The sequence below is a fragment of the Meriones unguiculatus genome, chromosome 2 (assembly GCF_030254825.1).
Source record: "Meriones unguiculatus strain TT.TT164.6M chromosome 2, Bangor_MerUng_6.1, whole genome shotgun sequence".
NCBI classification, from domain to species: domain Eukaryota; kingdom Metazoa; phylum Chordata; class Mammalia; order Rodentia; family Muridae; genus Meriones; species Meriones unguiculatus.
In genome coordinates, this window is record NC_083350.1 from 179,781,652 (window position 1) to 179,803,339 (window position 21,688).

Consider the following 21,688-nt stretch of genomic DNA (forward strand, 5'->3'; position numbering starts at 1 on the left):
ACATAATAACTGAAGCTATGAGCACAGGGGGTGAGGGACAGAAAACCCAAGAAAAGAAAGGAAACCCTCCCTAAATACAGTCAGGTACAATTTCACCAGACTCTTTGCAGTGTGCCTGCAGTCCCATCCACAGCTCTCATCTGGTGGGGTATTGTTACTTTACAACAGGGTATTTGTATCTCTGTAGTTATGTCATCAAGACAGTTCTAAAACTGACCTTGAATGTTATGGATGTTTCTGCAAGACTTTCCATTTTCACTATATATTGTTAATGGTTTCTCTGAAGTTTCGTCTTCATTTCCCAAGACGATCAGAACATACTCATGTGTCACTTTAACATGTGGATGTCTGAAACATGAGTCTAAGGTACAATTCCTTCCTCAGCAGAATGAGTAGAAGTAATCTTACTTCTGGGTATTTTTAGATTTTTTTTTTTCTGAGAGAGACAGAGATAGATAGAGAAAAACTTTATCATATAATCAACATTTTTATAATGAACAAATCAGAAGACCCTAATTTTTAAAAGCTTGGTTTGAAAAGCTGACTATTAATGTAAGCAATATAGACCTATTACACGGAAGAAAAAGCTCCATGACAGCTCACTTATGTTTTCTTCTATGTCCCTTGCAACTTGAATAGGACCTGATGTGAACTTCTTGAGTGCAAGGGCAAGTACTTCTTGAGTGAAAGGATGTGCTGAATAAAATCTGAGCTCTAGCATCCACGGATGAGTGTTCCTTTAGCTCAGGAAATACTTTTCATTCTCAGGGTACTTGTTAATATAAGTGACAGCTTCATACATACAGAATGATGGCTTCATACGTACAGAATGACAGCTTCATACATACAGAATGATGGGCTGGACAAGGTGTTTCTATCATGAATGTCCGGTTTTAAAACAAACCAAGGCCAGTGTCTGTGGAAGAAACTACAGACATTTCATAAAGCATTAATGGAGAACTTGAGACCATTCATGAGTGGCCTAGCTCTGCAGTCAACTTGGGTAGCATGTAATTTTGATTGAGGATTAGTGTTTAGTCCATCTTTCTGAAGCATCTCACTGAATCTTGTCTCCATATTTAGTGTTTCTTATTTTGGTACACTCACACACAACACACGAAATCACTCATTGGCAAGTATAATTTTCCCAACTTGTTCTAGAAAGAACAATTTGTTGTCATTATGTGGACACGCAATCACATTTTCAGAATCCCTGGGGACTTGACAGCTTACCTGGAATTGTGTAGGTACTGATGTCACCCAGTATTCACCAGCTGTAACTAAAATGCTTTCAAATTTAGAATGGAGTCTTCTTATTGTTTGATGTTTCTACAGAAATGGAGTTTGTTTTAAGTCAAAGAATCTTAGAAGCATGTGTGGTTGGGTTCTAGGTACTATTTTTTCTCAATTTCTTTGAATGCTTCTGTTATGGGATATTTGATTAAGAACCAATGTTATCAGTTTTGATTGATTAGGATCAGATGGAAGGGGAGAAGAGGGAAGGAAGGCAGAACTGGGAGGGGACGAGGGAGGGGGCTACAGCTGGGATACAAAGTGAATAAACTGTAATTAATAAAACAATAAAGAAATTTGAAAAAATTATCAATGTTATGAAAAGATGATCTTTTCATACATACTGCTAGCTTCATGGGGTGACTGCTAAAAACATGGTGTACTTAAGCTGCTTAAATTAAAAAAAAATTAAAATAGAATTTTTAGTTACACTAACCATATTACACAATGCCTCCTAACTCCAAGTTCCTAGTGATTACATAATTGGACAAGCATGTGTAGATAATAAATCTGTCCTTTTAGAAAATAGTAACAGTACAGAATAAAAATCTCTCTGCTAGAATAAATGTCTGCCAAATATTCAGTTACAAATGGGGTAGCTATACATAACCCCACCCAAGGTTCAGAGAACATCAACGGAAAGTGGGCAGAAAGATTGTAAGAACTACAGACCAGGGAATAAGTTTCTTCTGAACGTGACAAAGGTGCTGAATTTATGAGCTCTTGGCAGCTGTGGTTGCCTACACAAGATCAAGGAAGTCAATATTTCAGCAGAGCTTTGGAAGGAGCTCATGAACCCCCAATCCCTAACTGAGGAGCCACTGAAATGTGGAGCTGGGAAAGAGTCTGTTTTCTTTTAACTGTGGCCTTGGTAGGTAGATAGCCCCACACCCATGGGTATATGGGTAACACAAACTTAACTCAGTATTTTATTGTTTTGGGTTTTTTTATGATGTCAAGTTCAGAAGAGGATAGGGAGTGTAGATGGATCTAAGAAGAGTTACGGTATAATAAGGATGATTATAATCAAATGACATTATACACATGTATGAAATTCTCATAAATTTAATAAAAATTATATCAATATAAGCCTCACTGCTTGACCAAAATCAGTAAAATTTCTCAGAACCATTTTCTCAAGTATGCCTTGGACCCTCTCCTGGGTCTGATTAAAACTCTAGTTTCGGTAGGAATCCTGCTGAGTCAGCTTTGCAATTATCCACTGCTCTTGGTATCTGACCAAATTTCTCATTTGCTGTCTTCAATGTTTTATAATCTGGTTTGTCTTTTACAAGAATCCTGTCAAATCAGTTTAGGAAAATTACCTTCTTTTTCTGGTGTTTCTCTTAGTAATTTTCTTCTCATCTAGCTCAGCTTTTTATAAACACCCACAAACACACACACACATTTAGTAAATATCCATTTATTCTTTTTGTTTATAATCATGCCAGTCTCTCTAATCTTCTTCAAAACACCCACTGAAGTAAATTCTCTTGAATAAAGTCTTCCTTATCATTGTTATCAAGCGTCACATGTTGTGCTGGTTTGAATAGGTTTGGCCCCATAGATTCATGAATTTGAATGCCTGGCCATAAGGAGTGGCACTATTAGGAGGGTGGCCTTGTTGGAGTGGGTGTGGTCTTGTAGGAAGAAGTATGACACTGTGGAGATGGGCCCTTGAGGTCTTAGATGCTCCAGGTATATCCACTGTGAACCACATCTAGTCTCCTCCTTACTGGCTTTCCACGAAGGTGCCTGTAATCCCAGCACTCAGAGAGGTAGAGGCAGGCGGATCTCTGTGAGTTTGAGGCCAGCCTGGTCTACAAACTGAGTCAGGGACAGTCAAGGCTACACAGAGAAACCCTGTCACAGGTAATAAATAAACAAACAAACAAACAAATAAATAAATAAATAAATAAATAAATAGATGTACAACTCTCAGCACTGTGCCTGCCTGCATGCTGCTGTGCTTCGCACCGCTATGATAACTGGCTGAACTTTTGAAACTGTAAGCCAGCCCTAATTGAATGTTTTCCTATGTAAGAGTTGCCGTGGTCATGGGGACTCTTCACAGCAATGGAAACCCTAACTGAGACACATGCATGTTGATAGTATTACTCTAGGTTAAAAAAAAACCCAAAAACCACTAAGTATTTTAACTCTTAATTTTTGAGATTTCTTACAAAGAGAGAAAGGGATCAGCTAGATATTTATTCAATCAATAGCTGCTTGAGGGAAAAAACTATTTTCCAAAAAGTTATTATAATTATTAAATAGTCTTGAGGGGGTGAGAGACCTTATCTCCTACAGGACCAGTAATATCATAACCCAAGAAAGTTCCTGGGAAACTAAATCCCCTTGAAATCCCAAAGAAAGGGAGTTTTCTAAGTCCGAATTCACTCTTGTCCCAACAGGCTTTGGTTGATAATGTGTAGTTCAGAAAAGATCATAAGCATATGCCAGAGGAACTCAGAAAGTCTGGGCAGTTCTGCCTTCATATACTTCCCATCTAGCATTCAATGTTCATAAAACTAGACATGTTAGTCCTTAAGTGATTGGGTCAAGAACCAAGATTCCTCCTGGTTGGAAGCAAAATATCCAGTAAGTTAAGCTAGTGCTAGTTGCTACATGATCAATAATTCCCAGGTGCAGAGTGCTACCCAAATCATTGTGAGGCATGATGGAAATAGTATGCATGCAATCAGTAACTAAAGAATATTTAGTAAAAATTTAAGAGATATTTATTCCACTTTTCCCCCCACTCAGATTCTTGGATTGTACCATGGAGAAACTATTCTTTCTAGGATTTTTAATCAATTAAAGGTTATATCTTAATTTATACAAGTATTAACTAAAGATATGTTAATTTATTTAGATTATTATGAGAGAGCTAGTAAAGGATGATCAGTTCATTCCTTGGAGAATTCATAAAGTAGAATAATATATAAAATATTAATTTCTTAGTATTAATATTACTGTTACTTAATAATATTATAATGTGCATAATAATATGTATAGAATATTGGCTGAATTCTTCAGCACCAGTGGACAGTTCATTGGAATACCATTATTTAACAGATCCAAATCTGGTCTTGTCCACAGGGCAGTTATCAGCTGCCTTCCATTATGTATCTGTGATGTGCATTTTTTGTGAACAAGAATATTTGCATCACTGTCAGTCTGGTAAAATTCAAAAGGCTGCAAAGCTATTCAGAACAAAGATTCCTAAACTTACACAATCACGTAAACTGAAAATATAAATGTATGTTTTAGACAATATATAGTTCTTCATTCAAGATACTTTGTCAGCATTTTGGCCCATTTCCTTCATAGTTTATTCTGATAAATTGAATCTTTACAACTTACTCTATCCTCAGTTCTGCCCTTGTGATTTATCTGGCATTTTCCCAAGCTCAACTTTTTTGAGATAAGCCTGAAAGAGCTTTCCTTTTTGCTTGATTTAATCCCACGGGGGAGAGGGGAACACAAGCATTTATAATGCTGAAAACTGCAAGTTAAGAACACATGGAAAGAAGTGCTGAGTGGCTTGGTTTGGATAAAAGAAAGGAAAGAGCCAAATTGTTGCCTTGTAGGAAAGTTCAGACTTTCTCTCTTCAGATTTAACAATTCAGTTTGATGAAAGAAACAGTAGAGAATTTAAAGGGGAAAATCCACAACTACATTTGATGTGCATAGCTTGGGAGCTTTACAACATAGGATCTCAGAGAAGGGCAAGATGGCGGAAGCTTCAATACCCTCCTCACGGCAGGTAGTGGGCTGGAGGGTGGAACAGGCAATTTGGAGTAGTAATAAAAGACAAGAAATTAGCTTTCCCTTTAGAAGCAGAGCCTAAGAGATAAACAATATCTCAATATCTCATGACAACGTCCATTCAAATATGGTTCTATTCGATCTCCTTTCCTGCAGTCTTTAGGAAACTGCAGGGAAGGGTAGAAATCATGCCATGTTCTTTGGTAGTCCGAATTTAGGTAAATAAGAGGCTTCAGCCTAAAGCTGATTCTAGCAACTGTTAATCTCTAAAGACCTTTAGATAATCAGCACACAGAGGGCCTCCCTTGTGGGTGTGTTTTTTTGAACCCCAACATAGCCTGAAAGACAAACCAGGCCACAACTTGCCTCCTTGCCTGGGGACTAGCTGGTTTTTTTGAATTAGAACTTTATTCCTGTTTCAGAAACATTGAAACTGGAGAGGAGGAGAGAGACCCAGCATGTTACAAATTGAAAAAAATGCTGAATTACAGGACTGCTAAGGTGGAGGATTTTTTTTTATAAGTAGTGATATTTTTCTGTCTTGGATCAATTATTCGATAAATTTTCCTGTATCATTGCTGATCTGATGCAGGCCTCCTTCTCTTAGTAACGCAAAGTAAAGACCTGGAGATCTCAGCTCATCTCAAGTTTTATCAAGAGAGTGAATACTAATAAAAAATGGAACATTTTCAAACACTTTTCCAAACGCTCATAATAAAGATTTTAAAACTTAGAGCAAAATAAAAAGATGTGCTACTTCATGAACACAAAAACATCCAGTTTAAGAAACTGAAACGTCTTCTTTCTCCTCTCCTCTCTTTCCTCTTTCTGTTGGTTATTTATTTTTAGTTATTTCTACCTGTTTTTTTTTTTTTTTCCTGGAGAAAGGACCTCTAGCCATGTTTTTCTCAACTTACAATAATGAAATCTTATTTTTGTAACTGTGAAATAATTGTGCTATTAAAACATCAATAAGATGCATATTTTGAATAGTCTTATTAATTAGGTTAGGTACTAGATAGGTTTTGTTTTTTAAAATCACATATCTATCTATCTATCTATCTATCTATCTATTATCTATTTATTAGTGTGGGGGTGGGTGGGTGAATGTGCACTTGCCACAGCATTCTTGTGGAGGGGAGAGGACATCTTTAGAGTCTGTTCCCTCCTTCCATGTGACCTTTGGGGTTGTCATGCTTGTCAGCAAACTCCTTTACTTCGAGCCATTTCAGAAGCCTTAGAAGTTTTTTTTTTCTCTTTTTTGAATTATGTGTGAATGAATGTGTGTGGCTCTTTGTATGCATACCATGTGCATACAGTTCACATTCAAGGTTATAACAGGTGTCAGATACCTTGGGTCTAGAGCTGTAGGTAGTTGAGAGGTACCCTGTATGGGTGCTGGGAATGGAAGTTAGGTTTTCTGCAAGAAGAGCAAGTACGCTTAATTCTTTAGACATCTCTTCAGCCTCTTGAGAAGCTTTTTTAAACTATCTTTTTAAGAGGGCTGGCATTTAATTATGTGATTCCTATGTATCAGTTATAAGAATGTTGCTTCCTAATGTGCTTGATGCTATGCTTTGTAATACAGTGTACCCATGTTCACATGCATAAAACCTACCCTACCTCTCAAAAAAAGGTGGAGAAATGCAAAACTTAACAGTAGTTTATTCAAAGCTGAATTTTCCTACTCTTTCTACCATGGTTACTCATATCTCCTGTAATTTCACTACAGTAGCCCCTTGTAGTTCTTTCATTAAAGCATTTAATTCTGTCTCTTGTAAATAATAAACCTCCAAAGTAAAGTTCCCTGTGAGAGCAACTGGCTTGAGGATGTTGGTTATTAATACTAGTCTGACATTTCGTAGACTAATGTTATCACAATGACATTTGGGTGGCCCCTGTGTGATTGCTCAATGAGGAACACTTGTTCTTACTGCTTCCAGTGGCCAGTGTCACATTATACCAGCACTGGTGACAGTACCACTTCATCAGGCTGGACAGGTGGCCTCACATCCAATGAGGAAACAATTTACCCAACTGAATAAAAAATGAAAATGAGCTACTATCGTTGGGTTCAGAATTAATTAACCCTTAGTGTTCAGATTGTTCCTTCTGACACTGCACTGTGTGACATCATGTATTCTACCCTAGTAATTCAGTAAACATTGATTTGTCACTTCCGTTTGTATAATGTACTCAATGCTTATTGTCATTAGCCTGGTGTACACGAAGAAGAATACCCTTCATTGGTGACCTCAGAATCCTAAAAGAGTGGCTACATATATGGAATCGCTTTTAATGGATCAGAGCAGAGGACATTGCTGAAACTCTAACTGAAAAACCAAGAGGGTGTTCATGAGGGTGTAGGGGCAGGGCGGGGGCCAAGTCATGGTTAAAATTGTAACATGGGGAACTGTGGTAAGGAGGTTCCAGAGGGAGCTGAGCAAGCCAGCAAGAAGAGAGGGATTTCTGGGGTTTATGCTAGGAGTCTGGCAACAGTAGCAGGGTGCATGAAGGAAGGCAGGGTGTAGAAAATCATACAAGGTCACAGTGCAAAGGATTATATACAAGACTGAAGATTTGGAGCCTTGTTCTACAGGAATAAGAGGGTTCTAAGGTTTTGTGAAAACAAAGAAATGATATGGCAAGGCAGTTGTCTGGAGGCTACCAGTGTATTAGATTGAAGAGGGTAGTAAACAGAGAATAATGGAATCATTGGTTTAGTTTTGAGCGTGGACCAAAAAACAATAACTGCATGTAGCCTTCGAGGAAATCATAGTAAGAGATGCATGGGATCCGATATGGAAATGTTTAAAACCTACCGAATATGAGGGGAAACAGTTAAACTAGAACCAGATACACTATATTATAAGAAAAAAATCCTTGATAGAGTGAGGGGCCTTGTTTGAGCCAGATGGTGTTCAAAGTGCTCATGCAAGTAAAACAGTTTAAAAACCCACAGGAACACTTAGCAATGCACATGGCAAAGGAGGCTTGAACATCTTTGAGAATATGTTAGTTATGATTAATCGTGAGGGCCCAGCATTGTGAGGAATGATAGGAGATGTGCATCCAAGAGAAGAAAGCAAGGTCCAACGAGACATGGGGAACACACACACTTTCTAAGTATGTTAGTGAAATGAAATCCTACCCCAGCCAAAAGTTCAGTAAGGACACTTGAGCCTGTAAACTGGCAAAAGCCTAGCACCCTTTCTACAGCTGGGTATCTAAGCTTCTAAAATTCAGGCCTTTCTGTATTTTTGAAAAATGTTTCATGGTCTGACCTGTGGTCACCATCCCCAGCCACAGGCCCCTAATTTGCTAGTATAATTTGCTGTCCATAGCCGGCTGTTCATGGTCTTGCTAGAAACCTCTCCTGTAAACACACCTGGTGCTTATTACTGGAATCCTCCAGTTACTGAAAGATATATTAATAGTTTTGACAATGATTTACTGAAGACAGGAAGACTTGTGAAATGCAGGCTGCCAAACACATTCTGAACTCTCTGCATCTTCACCTGAAGTTCCCGATTATCATGCACAAGGAACATCATTTGCTCCCATCAATGTGACACCTTTTTCTGATGGGTCAGTTGACTTTGTCCTAACTTTAAGAGGATTGATTTTCTCTAAAAGGTTAAACCATGTATTTGAGTGTATATTCACACATCATGATGTGTGAGGTCACTAAGGACAAAAGCCTGTATTTAAATGTTTTTATATCTTCATAAACCTCTATTCTCTTGGTTGAATGAATGTACAAAGATATTATATTATCTAGGCCAGGGGAAATGATAAATTTTTAGTTTTACAACCTGTTTTTTAACAGATGGAAACTTTTTCTCCTAGTAATACCCCTGTTACTGTAACTTTTATGTTAAAATGAGTGCCTCATACAAAAATGTGTTACTTATTTCTTTAATAATTTTGTACCGTAGGGTTAGCATTTTCATTCACAGATGTGGACACTAAGGCTGAGAGAATGCATCTGACTTGCTACAGTCATTCAGTATACACTAAATCCTTTTCTCCAAGACCTGTATCTTCTAGTCTCTTCAAAACCTGGAAGCGTATTACCTTAATTTTCCAGGCTACGTAAGGATGACTTGAGCCCCAGTTCTGGGTCTAGAACTCCTTTGATAATGGGAAAGTTTATGACCTCTCAGACTCTATTACTTTCACTTATAAAATGGGAGTACTACCAGTTTTTCCTTTTTGCTCAGAGAGGGAGAGCAAAGGAGATAGAAGGGAAGGGAGAGGGGGAGAGGGGAGAAGAGAGTGTTTCTATGCTGGTTCCTCTTATTACGAGGATACTAGTTCATCCTCCAATTGTGACTCTGGCTCAAAGTCTCATGTAAGCTTTATTTCTCAGAGTTCTCCTATTAAATATAATTTTGTTGGGAGTTGAGTTTTCCATCAACATATGAATGGATGGAAAACTTTCAGCCTAGAATTCTAGATATTGCAGTCAGTCCAGTTTCACATTTGCTTTAGAACCCAGCTTCATCAGGACTGCCTTGATCCTCTTCCTCTGTGACCTGAAAAGGTCACATCACCAGGGGAAAGTGATCAAAGAGCAGGCAATTGAGTTCATGACAGAGGCAGACTTGATAAGCTATGGAAAGATGGCAAAGGAGGAGAACTCCCCCTTTCAGTGGACTAGGGGAAGGAGCTAGTGGGGGGAAAGGGAGAGAGAGTGGTAGTGGGAGGATTTGAGGGAAGGGGCTTCAATTGGGATATATAATGAATAAACTGTAAAAAAAAAAAAAAAAGAACAACAACAAAAAAGAGCCCACTTTATGCAGTCTCCACAGGAATCAGTCACAAAGAATCACAGTCAAAGAAGTTTGTAGGACTCCAGCTCAAGTGAAATAAAACACATTTCCCACTGGAAAAAAAAAAAATTGGAAGTGCTGCTTCTAGGGCAGCCACAGACTTTAAGCAAGGTGTTATTATCTCATGAGATGCTCATTTATAAATTAAAATGCAATGAATAAGTTTTACTAAACTTAGTATTGCTTTTTTAGACTGTATACATAATATGCTGTTTTGTTTCATATGAATAAAATATTTTTTGTTACCTTGAAATTTGACACTGTGCTAAGCACAGTAGGTTTTTTGTTGTTTATTTGTTTGTTTGTTTTTAAGGTCTGCATTATTTACTGACAGGTAAATCTTACTTTCATTCTACATAGACTTTAAAGTTTTTTTTAAATGATTGCACTTATTTATTTTTGGAGGTAGTTCATGTGCTTAGGGTGGTCAGAGAACAAGCTTCACGAGTCAGCTCTCTCCACCCTGTAGGTACCATAAATAGAGCTTAGGCCTTCAGAATTGGTGGCATGTATCTTTTCCCACAGAGCCTCCTCACCACATCTTTTCTTAGAGACTTAATTTTTATTTTTATTGTATGCAGTTGTGTGTAGATAGATGCCATGTGTGCCAGTGCTTGCAGAGGACAGAATGGGGTGTCAGATCTCCTGGGACTGGAGTTATGAGCAATCATGAGGTCCTTGATATGACCTTGGGTCTGATGAAAGAACAGCAAGTACTCTTAACTACCGATCCATCCCCTCAACCCTATAGTGTTATGGGGTCCCGCTTAGATCCAACACAACTCAAACACCAGGTGACAAAAATTCAAATAACAAAATTTTGTTGTACAAAAGCTGCTATTGATCAATCGTGAGAGAAGAACAGACTTGGAAGCTGAACTATCACCCCCCACCCCTCCCTGATCCAGAATGTTACAGAGCTGTTAAGCTAGAAAACCACAAACATCTGTGCCAAGTTACAGTTACATTTTCCCACCAATCAGGATTTAGAGATAGGAGACTCTCTCAGGAGCCTGTCTCTGTAGCACACTTATCCTGTTCCCATTCGTTGGGTTATTCAGCTGTTGTGGGGCAACTTCCCTGGCATTCATGTCTCAATTTGCCAAGCAGGTTGTCAGTTACCCGGGAAGGTCTTGGGAACTTAAACTTTATTTGACCCCTATTTAAAATGCAAGTTTTACTCAAAATAGCTTCAGTTTGGTTCCTTCTTACAATAGTACTTAGTCTTAAACGAAAGTCATGAGGCCCAAATTCAGGCCCTCACAGGAGAGAGGTTAAGATTGCACACCAGACTATTGAGTGTACTGACTAAGAAAATGGTCATTGAGGGCTCCTGAGACAGCTCATCAGATTAAGGTACTTACTTTGAAGCCTGATGACCTCAGTTCTATGTCCAGAACCCACATAAAGGAAGGAAAGAACCAACCTCCTCAACTTGTTTTCTTTGGCATATACATACCCCCTACCACATACAAATACAAAAAAAAAAAATAAGTAAGTTAGTAAAAAAATGTAAAAAGTAAAACCAGGATGGACTTTTGGATCTGACTTGAATTTATCATCCACCAGGGATTATTACACCCAATGAATTATATAGTAGATAGTTCTTCAGTTCTTTTTAGAGGAAAGCCTGCTAATTTTCTATGTGAATTCAGAAGGAGGTATGTTCTCTCGGGAATCCATGGAAGCAAGAATGGCCAGCAGCTACAGACCCTCAGTGCTGGATTCTTGCCAGCTGCCTCTGCTTCAGCACTGCCTGAATCTCAGTGCACATCCTGTGCAGCCCATTACCTCCCAGTAGCCACACCATTTAAAACATAGGTTGGGAGAGACCCTAGTGAGTCTGTCTTCCTCCAAGAGCCAGAAGTTCTTAAGCCTGTTACAAAAGCAAGGAGATGAGGCTTGTGCAGAGGACCATGGGACTCTTCAGACAAAAAGAAAACACGTAAACAACTCTAAAATGTGAAGGACTTATAGAAAGTGACCAAAGTGTTTTTAGAAACCACAATCACAACAAAAAGCCTATAGATTTGTCTGGGTGAAAGCCTGTTGGAAGTGCATTCTTCTTCAGTCAGATCCCTGGGTATACTGCTATGTGATTAATTGAGACTATAAACTAATTAAAACGCAATTTTCCAAATGTGTTTGTTCAATATTACTCTGTGTGGTGCTTTAATGATGAGTTCAAAAAATGATTACGAACAAATAAGTTACGTAATTGTTTGAATAAATATTTTTGACTTCCAGATGAATACAATGACTTATCAGAGGTTATCAGAGAAAGGAAGGGAAAGAGAGAGAGAGAACCAGATCTTTTCTCAGTGTGAAGGTCAGATTCTGGGAGAACTCTAAAAACCTGGCATGCAATAGGCAGAAATATTATTTGGATAAGGTTGGGCTTTGTTGCTAGGGGTCTCTAAAGAACAGAGCCAATGGAATATGATATGTGTGTGTACATATATATGTATATGTACATATAAATATGGATATATATTAAAAGACAATTTATTGCTGGCTTACACAGCACAGTATCAATAGTCCATCGATGGCTGTCTGGACACTGGACAGGCTGAGAAAGGAGTAGCTGCTCACTTCAGGGGCTGAATGTCCCAGCAGTCATAATCTAGTGCAGAAGGCCTAGAGGATTCCTGAAGAGCCACTCCTCACACTGGAAAATCCAAAGAAACATAGTTTCCATGTCAGTGACGATAGCAGTGACAGCAGCATTGAACAGAGATGGACTCCCAAGCAAGGGGTAAAAGGAAACGCAGAAGCTGTTGTAGGTGGGTTCCAAAACTTAAAATCAGGTCCTCACACTTTTGGGACAAGCACTGACTGAGCTTTCCTCCTACTCCCCATTCTGGCTAATTTTATGTTAACTGGACATGAGCTAGAGTCCTCTGAAAGTAGGAAACCTCAACTGAGAAAGGCCTCCATAAGATCTAGCTGCAGGACATTTTCTTAACTGATTGTCGATTCTAGGCCCACTGTGTGTGGCACTATCCCTTGGCTGGTGGTCCTAGAGTCTGAGCAAACCAGTTAGGTGCACTCCTCCATGACCTCTGTAGCAGGCCGTGCCTCCAGGTTCCTGCCCCTTCTGAGTTTCTGTCCTAATTTCTTTCAATGATGAAGAACAATATGAAAGCATAAGCCAAATAACGCTTTTCTCCTCAAGTCATGGTGTTTCATCACGTGATCGTAACCCAAGCAGAGATGGGTGCCGGGATAGTGGGGGTATTGCCATAACAGATGTGGGTGCCGGGATAGTGGGGGTATTGCTATAACAGATGTGGATTGTGGGAGGGGTTTGGAACTTTGAGCAAGAACAGCTATTATGTTCAAATCTTGTTGAGCTATGCAGTAGAATTGAAAGAGAAAGAGAGAGAAAGAGAGAGACAGAGGGAGAGAGAGACAGAAAGATACAGAGAGACAGAGAGAGAGACTGACTGGGTCTGTGATTTTTGAAACCTCAAGCCCAACCCCCAGTGACACACACTTCATCAAACAAAGCCACACTTCCTAATCCTTGTAATCCTTTCAAACAAATGGTGGCTCCCTAGTGACCAACCATTCAAATAAAAGAATCTGTGGGGGACATTCTCATTCAAACCATCACATTTGATCCTGGACCTCAGGCATGTAGCCATATCATAATGTAAAAATGTATTCAGCCCAACTTCAAAAGTCCCCATGGTTCCGTTGCTCTCCCCATGAAGCTCCTGTCCTCTCCAGGTCTTACTATCTCCCCCTTCTTTCCTAAGATCCGCAGCACTTTGATCAAAGTTTAGTTATGAGTCTCAGCATCTGCTTTGATACACTGCTGGGTAGTCTTTCAGAGGCCCTCTATGGTAGATTCCCGTGCTGCTTCCTGTTCTTTCCTTCCTCCAATGTCCATCCAGTTTATCTTTCTGAATGAGGATTGATCCTTCTACCCAAGGTCTTCCTTCTTGCTTAGCTTCTTTAGGTATACAGATTTTAGTATGTTTATCCTATATATCTAATATTCACTTATAAGTGAGTATTTACCATGTGTCTTTCTGATTCTGGGATACCTCACTCAGGATGATCTTTTCTAGATCCCACCATTTGCTGGAAATTTTCATGTTTTCCTTGTTTTTAATTGTAGTATTCCATTCTGTAAATGTAACACAATTAATGTATCCATTTCTCAGCTGAGGGACATCTGGGTTGTTTCCAGGTTCTGGCTATTACAAATAAAGCTGCTATGAACATGGTTAAGCAAAAAAATCTGGACACAGGGGTCTTTTCTAATATTCCAACCAAGGACCATTCATGGATATCACCTAGAACCCCTGCTCAGATGTAGCCCATGGCAGCTCAGTATCCAAGTGGGTTCCCTAGTTAGGAGAACAGGGACTGTCTCTGACATGAACTCAGTGGCAGGCTCTGATCACCTCCCCATGAGGAGGAAGCAGCCTTGACAGGCCACAGAGGAGCACAATGCAGCCAGTCCTGATAAGTTAGGGTCAGATGGAAGGGGAGGGGAACCTCCCCTATCAGTGGACTTGGAGAGGGGTATGGGAGGAGATGGGGGAGTGAGGCTGGAATGGGGAGAGAATGAGATAGGAGGCTACAGCTGGGATACAAAATGAATAAACTCTAATTAATATATAAAAATTTAATTAAAAAAGTCCCCATAGTCTCAACCAATTTCAACAATGGTTGAAAGTCCAAAGTCCTGGGAGGGAATGAGGGATCGGGACATGGCTGGGATACAGAGTTAATAAAATGTAACTGATAAGAAAAAAATAAAATTAAAAAAAATAAAAATAAAAAAAAGAAAGTCCAAAGTCCCTTCTGAGACTCAAGACAATTTTTTAACTGTAACCTCCTGGAGGGAAGGGAACATAATGATGAAATATTAGGCCCCCACAGTTAAATCACCACCAGCCTGCCTTCCTTAATCCTACTAGTTTGGCCCAATAAGTCCTGCTTAAAGCATTCAATTTCTTCCAAGCTTCCATAGAACATCTCACCAAGCTTTGGGTACTCAATGGTTTTCTTGCACAAAGTTCCAAAAACGTTCCACAATCTTCCCCCAAGCAATATGGTCAGGTCTGCACAACAATACCCCACTATCCTTGTACCAGGGTCTGTCTCAGGGTTACTATCGCTGTGATTAAAAACCGTGACCAAAGCAATTTGAGTTGGAGAGGGTTTATTTGGCTTAGGCTTTCATATCACTGCTCATAATTGAAAGAAATCAGGATAAGAAATCAAATGGGGCAGAAACCTCAAGGCTCATCATAGCCTTTTCAGCCCACTTTCTTCTGGAACCGACTACCATCCCAGAGAGCACAATCCACCAAAGACTGGGCCCTCCCCATCAATTACTAATAAAAAAATGACCCACAGCTGGATCTTACAGAGAACTGTTCTTTTTTTCTTCTTCATTAATTTATTTAATCACTTTACACCCTGATTGCATGACCCTAATCCTCTCCTCCCAGTCCCACCCTTACTTTCTGCTCCCCACTCCCCTGGGAGGCCCCCATGGGCACCAACCCACCTGGACATATTAAGTCCCAGCAGGACTAAGCCCATCTTCTCCCACTGAGGCCAGACAAGTCAGCCAAGCTAGGGGAAAGCGATCCAAAGGCAAAGAGTCAAAAACAGCTCCTATTCCAATTGCTAGGGGACCCACACGATGACCAAGGTCACATTATGCTACATATGTGTAGGCGGCCTATGTCTAATCCATGTGTGCTTTTTGGTTCAGTCTCTGTGAGCCCCATGGGCCCAGGTTAGTTTGCTCTGTAGCTCTTCTTTCGGTGTCCTTGACCCCTCCAGTTCTCTCATTCTTTTCCCCTACTCTTCCACAAGACTCCTGGAGCTCTGCCAAATGTTTGGTTGTGGGTCTGTACATCTGTTTCTATCAGCTGCTGGTCGAAGCCTCTCAGAAGACAGTTGTGCTAGGCTCCTGTCTGCAGCCTTAGCAGAGCATCATTAATAGTGTCAGGAGTTGGCTCTCTCCTGTGTGGTCAGTCATTGGTTGGCCATTCCCTCAATCTCTACTTCATCCTTATCCCTATACTTCTTGTAGGCAGGACAAATTTTGGGTCAAAGGTTTTGTGGGTCAGTTGATGTCCCCCTGCCTCCACTGGAAGTCTTGCCTGGCTACGTGAAGTGATGACTTCAGGCTCTATTCCCCAGCTTCAAGCCAACTAACCTGGGCCCATGGGGGCTTGTAGAGACTGAACCGCCAACCAAAGAACAAGCATAGACTGGTCCTAGGCCCCCTACACATATGAAATTGATGGGGCACTTGGTCCTCAAATTTGGAGTGGGGGCTGTTTCTGACTTGCACTCTGTTGCTTCCCTCTGGATCCCATTTCCTTAGTAGAGCTGCCTTTTCCTGCCTCAGTGAAAGAGGAGGCACTTAGTTTTGATGCAAATTGATGTGCAGAGTGGGTTGGTATCCAGGGATGGGTATGGGGGACATGGGAGGGAGGCTGGGACTGGGAGTAGAGGCTGGAGTGGGGTTGCGATTGGGATGTAAAATGTAAAATGAACAAACAAATTAATTGAGAAAAAAATAAAAGAAGAAACTAAAGAAAGATACCTGAAAGGCAAATAGACTATTTCCTCCTCAAATTGATTTTGGTCAGTGTTTATCACAGCAACAGAAAGAAAACTAGGACAGTGGTTTAACAAAGATTTAGAGCATGTACCTAGCATGTATGCCTTTAGTTCCAAGTACACACCCACACACACACACACACACACACACACATACACAGACACACACACACACACACAGACACACAAAGGGCTGGGGGAGAAGGAGAAAAACATATCCTTAAACCTGTAACGAGCCTTTAAAAAAAAACAAATAATTAATTTTGAATTGTTTTTAAAATTGCAGCTTATAAAAAATTCATCTTATAACTCTATCAAGTACTAATTTTGTTTTGTTCCTTTAATATATGTGTCAAAGACAATAGTTACTATATAAATTATTGTTTTCCAGGCTTGAAACTGTTCCATCATGGCTTACCTTGGACTGTTCTCTTTGCTGGTCATGCAAAGTGTGGTGACAGGGACAACTTTCCCAGATGAAACCATAGCTGAGTGGTCAGTGAATATGTATAACCATCTTCGAGCCAATGGGGAAGATGAAAACATTCTCTTTTCTCCACTGAGCATTGCCCTGGCAATGGGAGTGATGGAGCTTGGGGCTCAAGGATCTACACTGAAAGAAATCCGCCATTCAATGGGATATGATGGCCTGAAAAACGGTGAGTTCTTGAGTTTTATTTCTTCCAATTCTTTGCGTTTAACTTTGAATTCAACCATATTGCCTTATATGCATATGTACTCGGGGGAAGAAATTATCTTACTTCAAGAATATGGTTAGAAGGATTAGAATAAAAGTGTTTATTGCTGTCTCCAGCAATAGCTGAATAAAGTAAGGAAAGGGTATCTTCTCAAAAGCATTATTTAAATAAACCTGCATACTGAAGAAAACAAAAAATTGATTCTGAATTTCCTGTGCAAATTATCATTCAAATAAATGAAAAGGTAACTGTGATGACTTATAAAAGAAAGAAATCATGATTCTTAAAGAATATTACATTTTTTTACAATCAATGTCATTCTCATTATTTAAAAAATATCTAAGTTTTTTGAAATGCTTTTTATTATAAAAATTTTATGTATTACGAAAAGTAATTTTGAAATAGAGTGTGATTTCTATCTTAATGATTCTCTCTAGTATGCAATAAACAAATTCATAAGAAAGTTGAAAAGGAAAATAATGGATTTTCTACTTGTAATATTTAAATGGTTTGATGAAAATAAAATTTAAAGGAATATCTCTTAGATAATTATAGTAAATTTTCTTTCATAACCCTAAAAAATAAAAAGGAGCAATTGAATGCAACTAAATAATGTACTTTGAAAAGAAACGATTTAAATTTGTTTCTTTTTTTTGTAAATGTTATCAAAGTAATGATGCAAGGCATCTCTGTAACTGCACCTCAGCCTCCCTAGCCATGTGCAGGGTCCTGGGCACGATCTCTGACTATGCATAATTAATAAAAAAGAGAGCAAAAAGTACCAGTTGGTGAACTGGACCAAGTTAATTTGGGTATCCAGAAAGAGCACTAGACTATTCTTGCCGTGTCACGATGAGAGGCAAACTTACTGCTGTCCTCTAGTTACTGTTCTGCTAATGTCCTTCACTGTGTTGTAGTGATCTTTCACCATGTCTGTTCCACTGATAAACTTGTCATTGTTATCTTGCAGACGAAGAATTTTCTTTCCTGAGAGATTTTTCTAATATGGTCTCTGCTGAGAAAGGCCAATATGTGATGAAAGTTGCCAATTCCCTCTTTGTGCAAAATGGATTTCATGTCAATGATGAATTCTTGAAAATGATGAAAAAGTACTTTAATGCAGAAGTCAATCACGTGGACTTCAGTCAAAATGTAGCTGTGGCCAACTATATCAATAAGTGGGTGGAGAATTATACAAACAGTATGTTCTTTTTTTCTCTACTTAGCTCAATTTTAACCATCTTACTTTGGGATATATGTGTTCTCTCACCTTTATTAACTTGTGGTCATGACTTGAATATTGACTCCTCATCTGCCAGTTATTTCCTCTGACTGAGGCAACCTCCTGTGTAGCTACTGTGTGGAACTTTTCTTAAAGTATTTGATAAGTTAGTCAGATAGAATAGTAGTTGGTGATATTTTATCTCTAAGATTAAAATAGAATGAGGATGGGAGAAAATAAAAATCAAAGTTTGAAGATGTTTCTTGGTTTTACATCCACTAGTAATAGTTAATAGGTAATTTTAAGACATGAATAATATTCATTCTGAAAAGTGGTCTACTGTAGCCCAAATCAGTGGAGCAGAATTGGAAACGTTGTGCATATACTTTGCATTTTTTCTAGTTCATGTTATTTCTTTAAAATTTATTTTTATTTTATGTGTATGTGTAGGCCTCCAAGTGTGTTTGTGAACCACTTGCATACCTATGGAGGTCAGAAGAGGGCTTGAGAGTCCCCCAAAGCTAGAGTGTGAGCTGTCAGGTGCTGGGAACCAATCCTGGGCCATGTCTAAGAGCAGCAAGTGCTCTTAGCTGCCAAGACATCTCTCCAGACCCTCTAAATTGTATTTTGAACGTATTTAAGACTCCTGGTGATTAAAATTTTATCATTTTCTTGTCTTTCTTTTTCTTTTTTCTAGACAGGGTTTCTCTATAGCCTTGGCTCTCCTGGACTCACTTTGTAGACCAGGCTGGCCTTGAACTCACAGCGATCCACCTGCCTCAGGCTCCCTGAAGTGCTGGCATCACAGGTGTGCACCACCACACCCACTTTTTCTTTATTTTTAAAACTATGAGATTGATTTGTGATGTAAAGGATACATTTGAATATTTTGAAACATTCCAAGAAAATTATCCACCTGAAATACGTTGCATTATTAAAATATGCTAGCTTTCAAATTCTTTTGGGCACACAGCAAATAGCAGCAACCTGCTTTCTTTCAGGTTAGACTTGAAAAAGAAGATTTCAAATGGTAGAAAATAATTTATCATGAGTTGAATTTGCTTTCAGTCATCTGTTTTCATCTCATGAAAAACAGTAGCACGATGGTCAATATTCAAGGGAGGCAGGTTTGAACTGAACGATGTTATGTGCCTTGTTTAAGAATAAAATTTGATGGGTGGGGAATTGGCTCAGCAGTTAAGAGCACTTGATGCTCTTTCAGAGGACCTGAGTTCAGTTCCCAGTACTGCCATGGTTTTTCACAACCATCTTTAATTCTAATTCCAGGGGATATGACACCTTCTTCTCACTTCCGGTGGCACCAGTCACACTTGTGGTACACAGGCACACATCCAGGCAAACACCCATACATATAAAATAAAAAATGAACAAATATTTAAAAATTAAACTTAAAAAAAATAAAAAAAATAAAAAAAAATTAAACTTTAAGACATCAGAGTGCTTTGCCTGTGTTCACAGTTTTACATGTGTCATTGCACCAAGGAATTGGTGAAGGCCAAGATATCTTAGGATGTGGGTGGGTAGCCTTTGTGTCAGGATGCTCCTAGGCATACCCTTGTTTGTGCTATCGTTGGTTGCGAGTGATGTATGTGTGTGCATATGTACAGCACTTTTCCTTTAGAGGTAAGGTACTTGTATTTCTATTACATACTCATCTTACATCTTTAGGGACCACTCTATCAGAGAGTGAAATTGATAATTCTTTTGCTAGCCTTTTGACTTTTCAATTTAATGTGAATTTTTACCTACTTTGCCTAAATAGATCTGCTGAAAGATTTGGTGTCTCCAAGGGATTTTGATGCTGTCACTCATCTGGCCCTCATCAATGCTGTATATTTCAAAGGGAGCTGGAAGTCACAGTTTAGACCTGAAAACACCAGAACTTTTTCCTTCACTAAAGATGATGAAAGTGAAGTTCAGATTCCAATGATGTATCAACAAGGAGAATTTTATTATGGTAAGACATCTGGTGTTTTTTAAATTCCTGTAAGTATATCAACAAATGTTTTAGAACTATGAAATATTTATTGCTCCAACTCCTTGTGAATATATTTGGGCTATAGTTCAATGCTTGGCTGCATTTCCAAAGGATTGCCATTAGATCATGACTGAATATTATTGGTGTTGACAGTTTTCCAACATACTTCTTTAATTTATAAGGTTAATTACACCTGCCAAGTAGCTTTATTCATCTAAAATTATCTGATGTTGGGTTGGCAAGATGTCTCCTGGCTAAGGCATTTGCCATGAAAGCATGAGGACCTGGATTTGGATCCAGAGAATGCAACCAAAGCTGGGACCTATACTGTGCATCTACAATCCCAGTGCTTGTACCTCGGGATAGGAGATAGAGACAGGAGGCTCCCTGAAAACCCATGGCACAGGTAGCCTGGCATACACAACAGTAAAGCAATACGAGACCTTATATCAAATGAAGAAGAAAGAAGAAGAAGGAGGAGGAGGAGGAGAATAAGAATGCGGCAAAGACCTGTACACATACTTCAAGGCATATTTGTGCCTACACACACACAGACACACACACACACACAAACAGCATGTATATATCAAATTTCTGATGTTGGGTGACAACATTCTAGTTTTCTTTACAAAACCATTGCCTTTGGAATGGTCTTTAGCTGTATGGTTCACCCAGAGCCTGATTTAGTTTTAAACAGTATTAAAAACAACAACAACAACAACAACTTATTATTACTACTCTCTGACCCTAGCCTATCAGGTCTCATCAGGACTGTCTGGATCTTTTTCCTCTGTGCTCTAGGAAGGCCACCTCACCAGGGGGAGGTGATCAAAGAGTAGGCAAAAAAAGTTAATGCCAGTGACTGCCCCTGCTCCTCTTACTAGGGAAACCCCGATGGAGACTGAGTTGCACATAGGCTACATCCAAGCAGAGGGTCTAGGTCCTCTCTCTGCATGGTCCTTGGTTGATTCGTAAGTCTCTGTAGTACCCCCGAGCCCAGAGTTTTTGGCTCTGTTGGTCTCCTTGTGGAGCTCCTGTCCTCTCCAGGTCTTTCTATCTCTTCCTTCTTCCATAAGATTCCCTCCACTCTGCCCAAAGTTTGACTACAAGGCTCAGCATCTGCTTTGACACCCTGCTGGATAGTCTTTCAGAGGCCCTCTGTGGAAAGCTACTTCTTTTCCTTTAAAAATATTTACTTGTTTTATTTGTGAGCTTGTGGACCATGGCACATATGTGGAGGTCAAAGAATAACTGAGTTGATTTTCTTCTT

At 39.3% G+C, this 21,688-nt stretch overlaps 1 protein-coding gene across 2 annotated transcripts in view; it reads left to right on the forward strand.

Moving 5' to 3' along the window:
• Serpini1 (serpin family I member 1) overlaps nt 1-21,688 on the forward strand; it is a 91,114-nt gene that overhangs the window by 39,767 nt on the left and 29,659 nt on the right. For both annotated transcript variants that reach the window (XM_060378445.1, XM_060378443.1), the window contains exons 2-4: nt 16,891-17,158; nt 18,168-18,398; nt 20,203-20,397. In XM_060378445.1, the coding sequence (XP_060234428.1) occupies nt 16,909-17,158; nt 18,168-18,398; nt 20,203-20,397 (676 nt within the window). In that variant the 5' untranslated portion in view covers nt 16,891-16,908. The remainder of the gene's footprint in view (nt 1-16,890; nt 17,159-18,167; nt 18,399-20,202; nt 20,398-21,688) is intronic.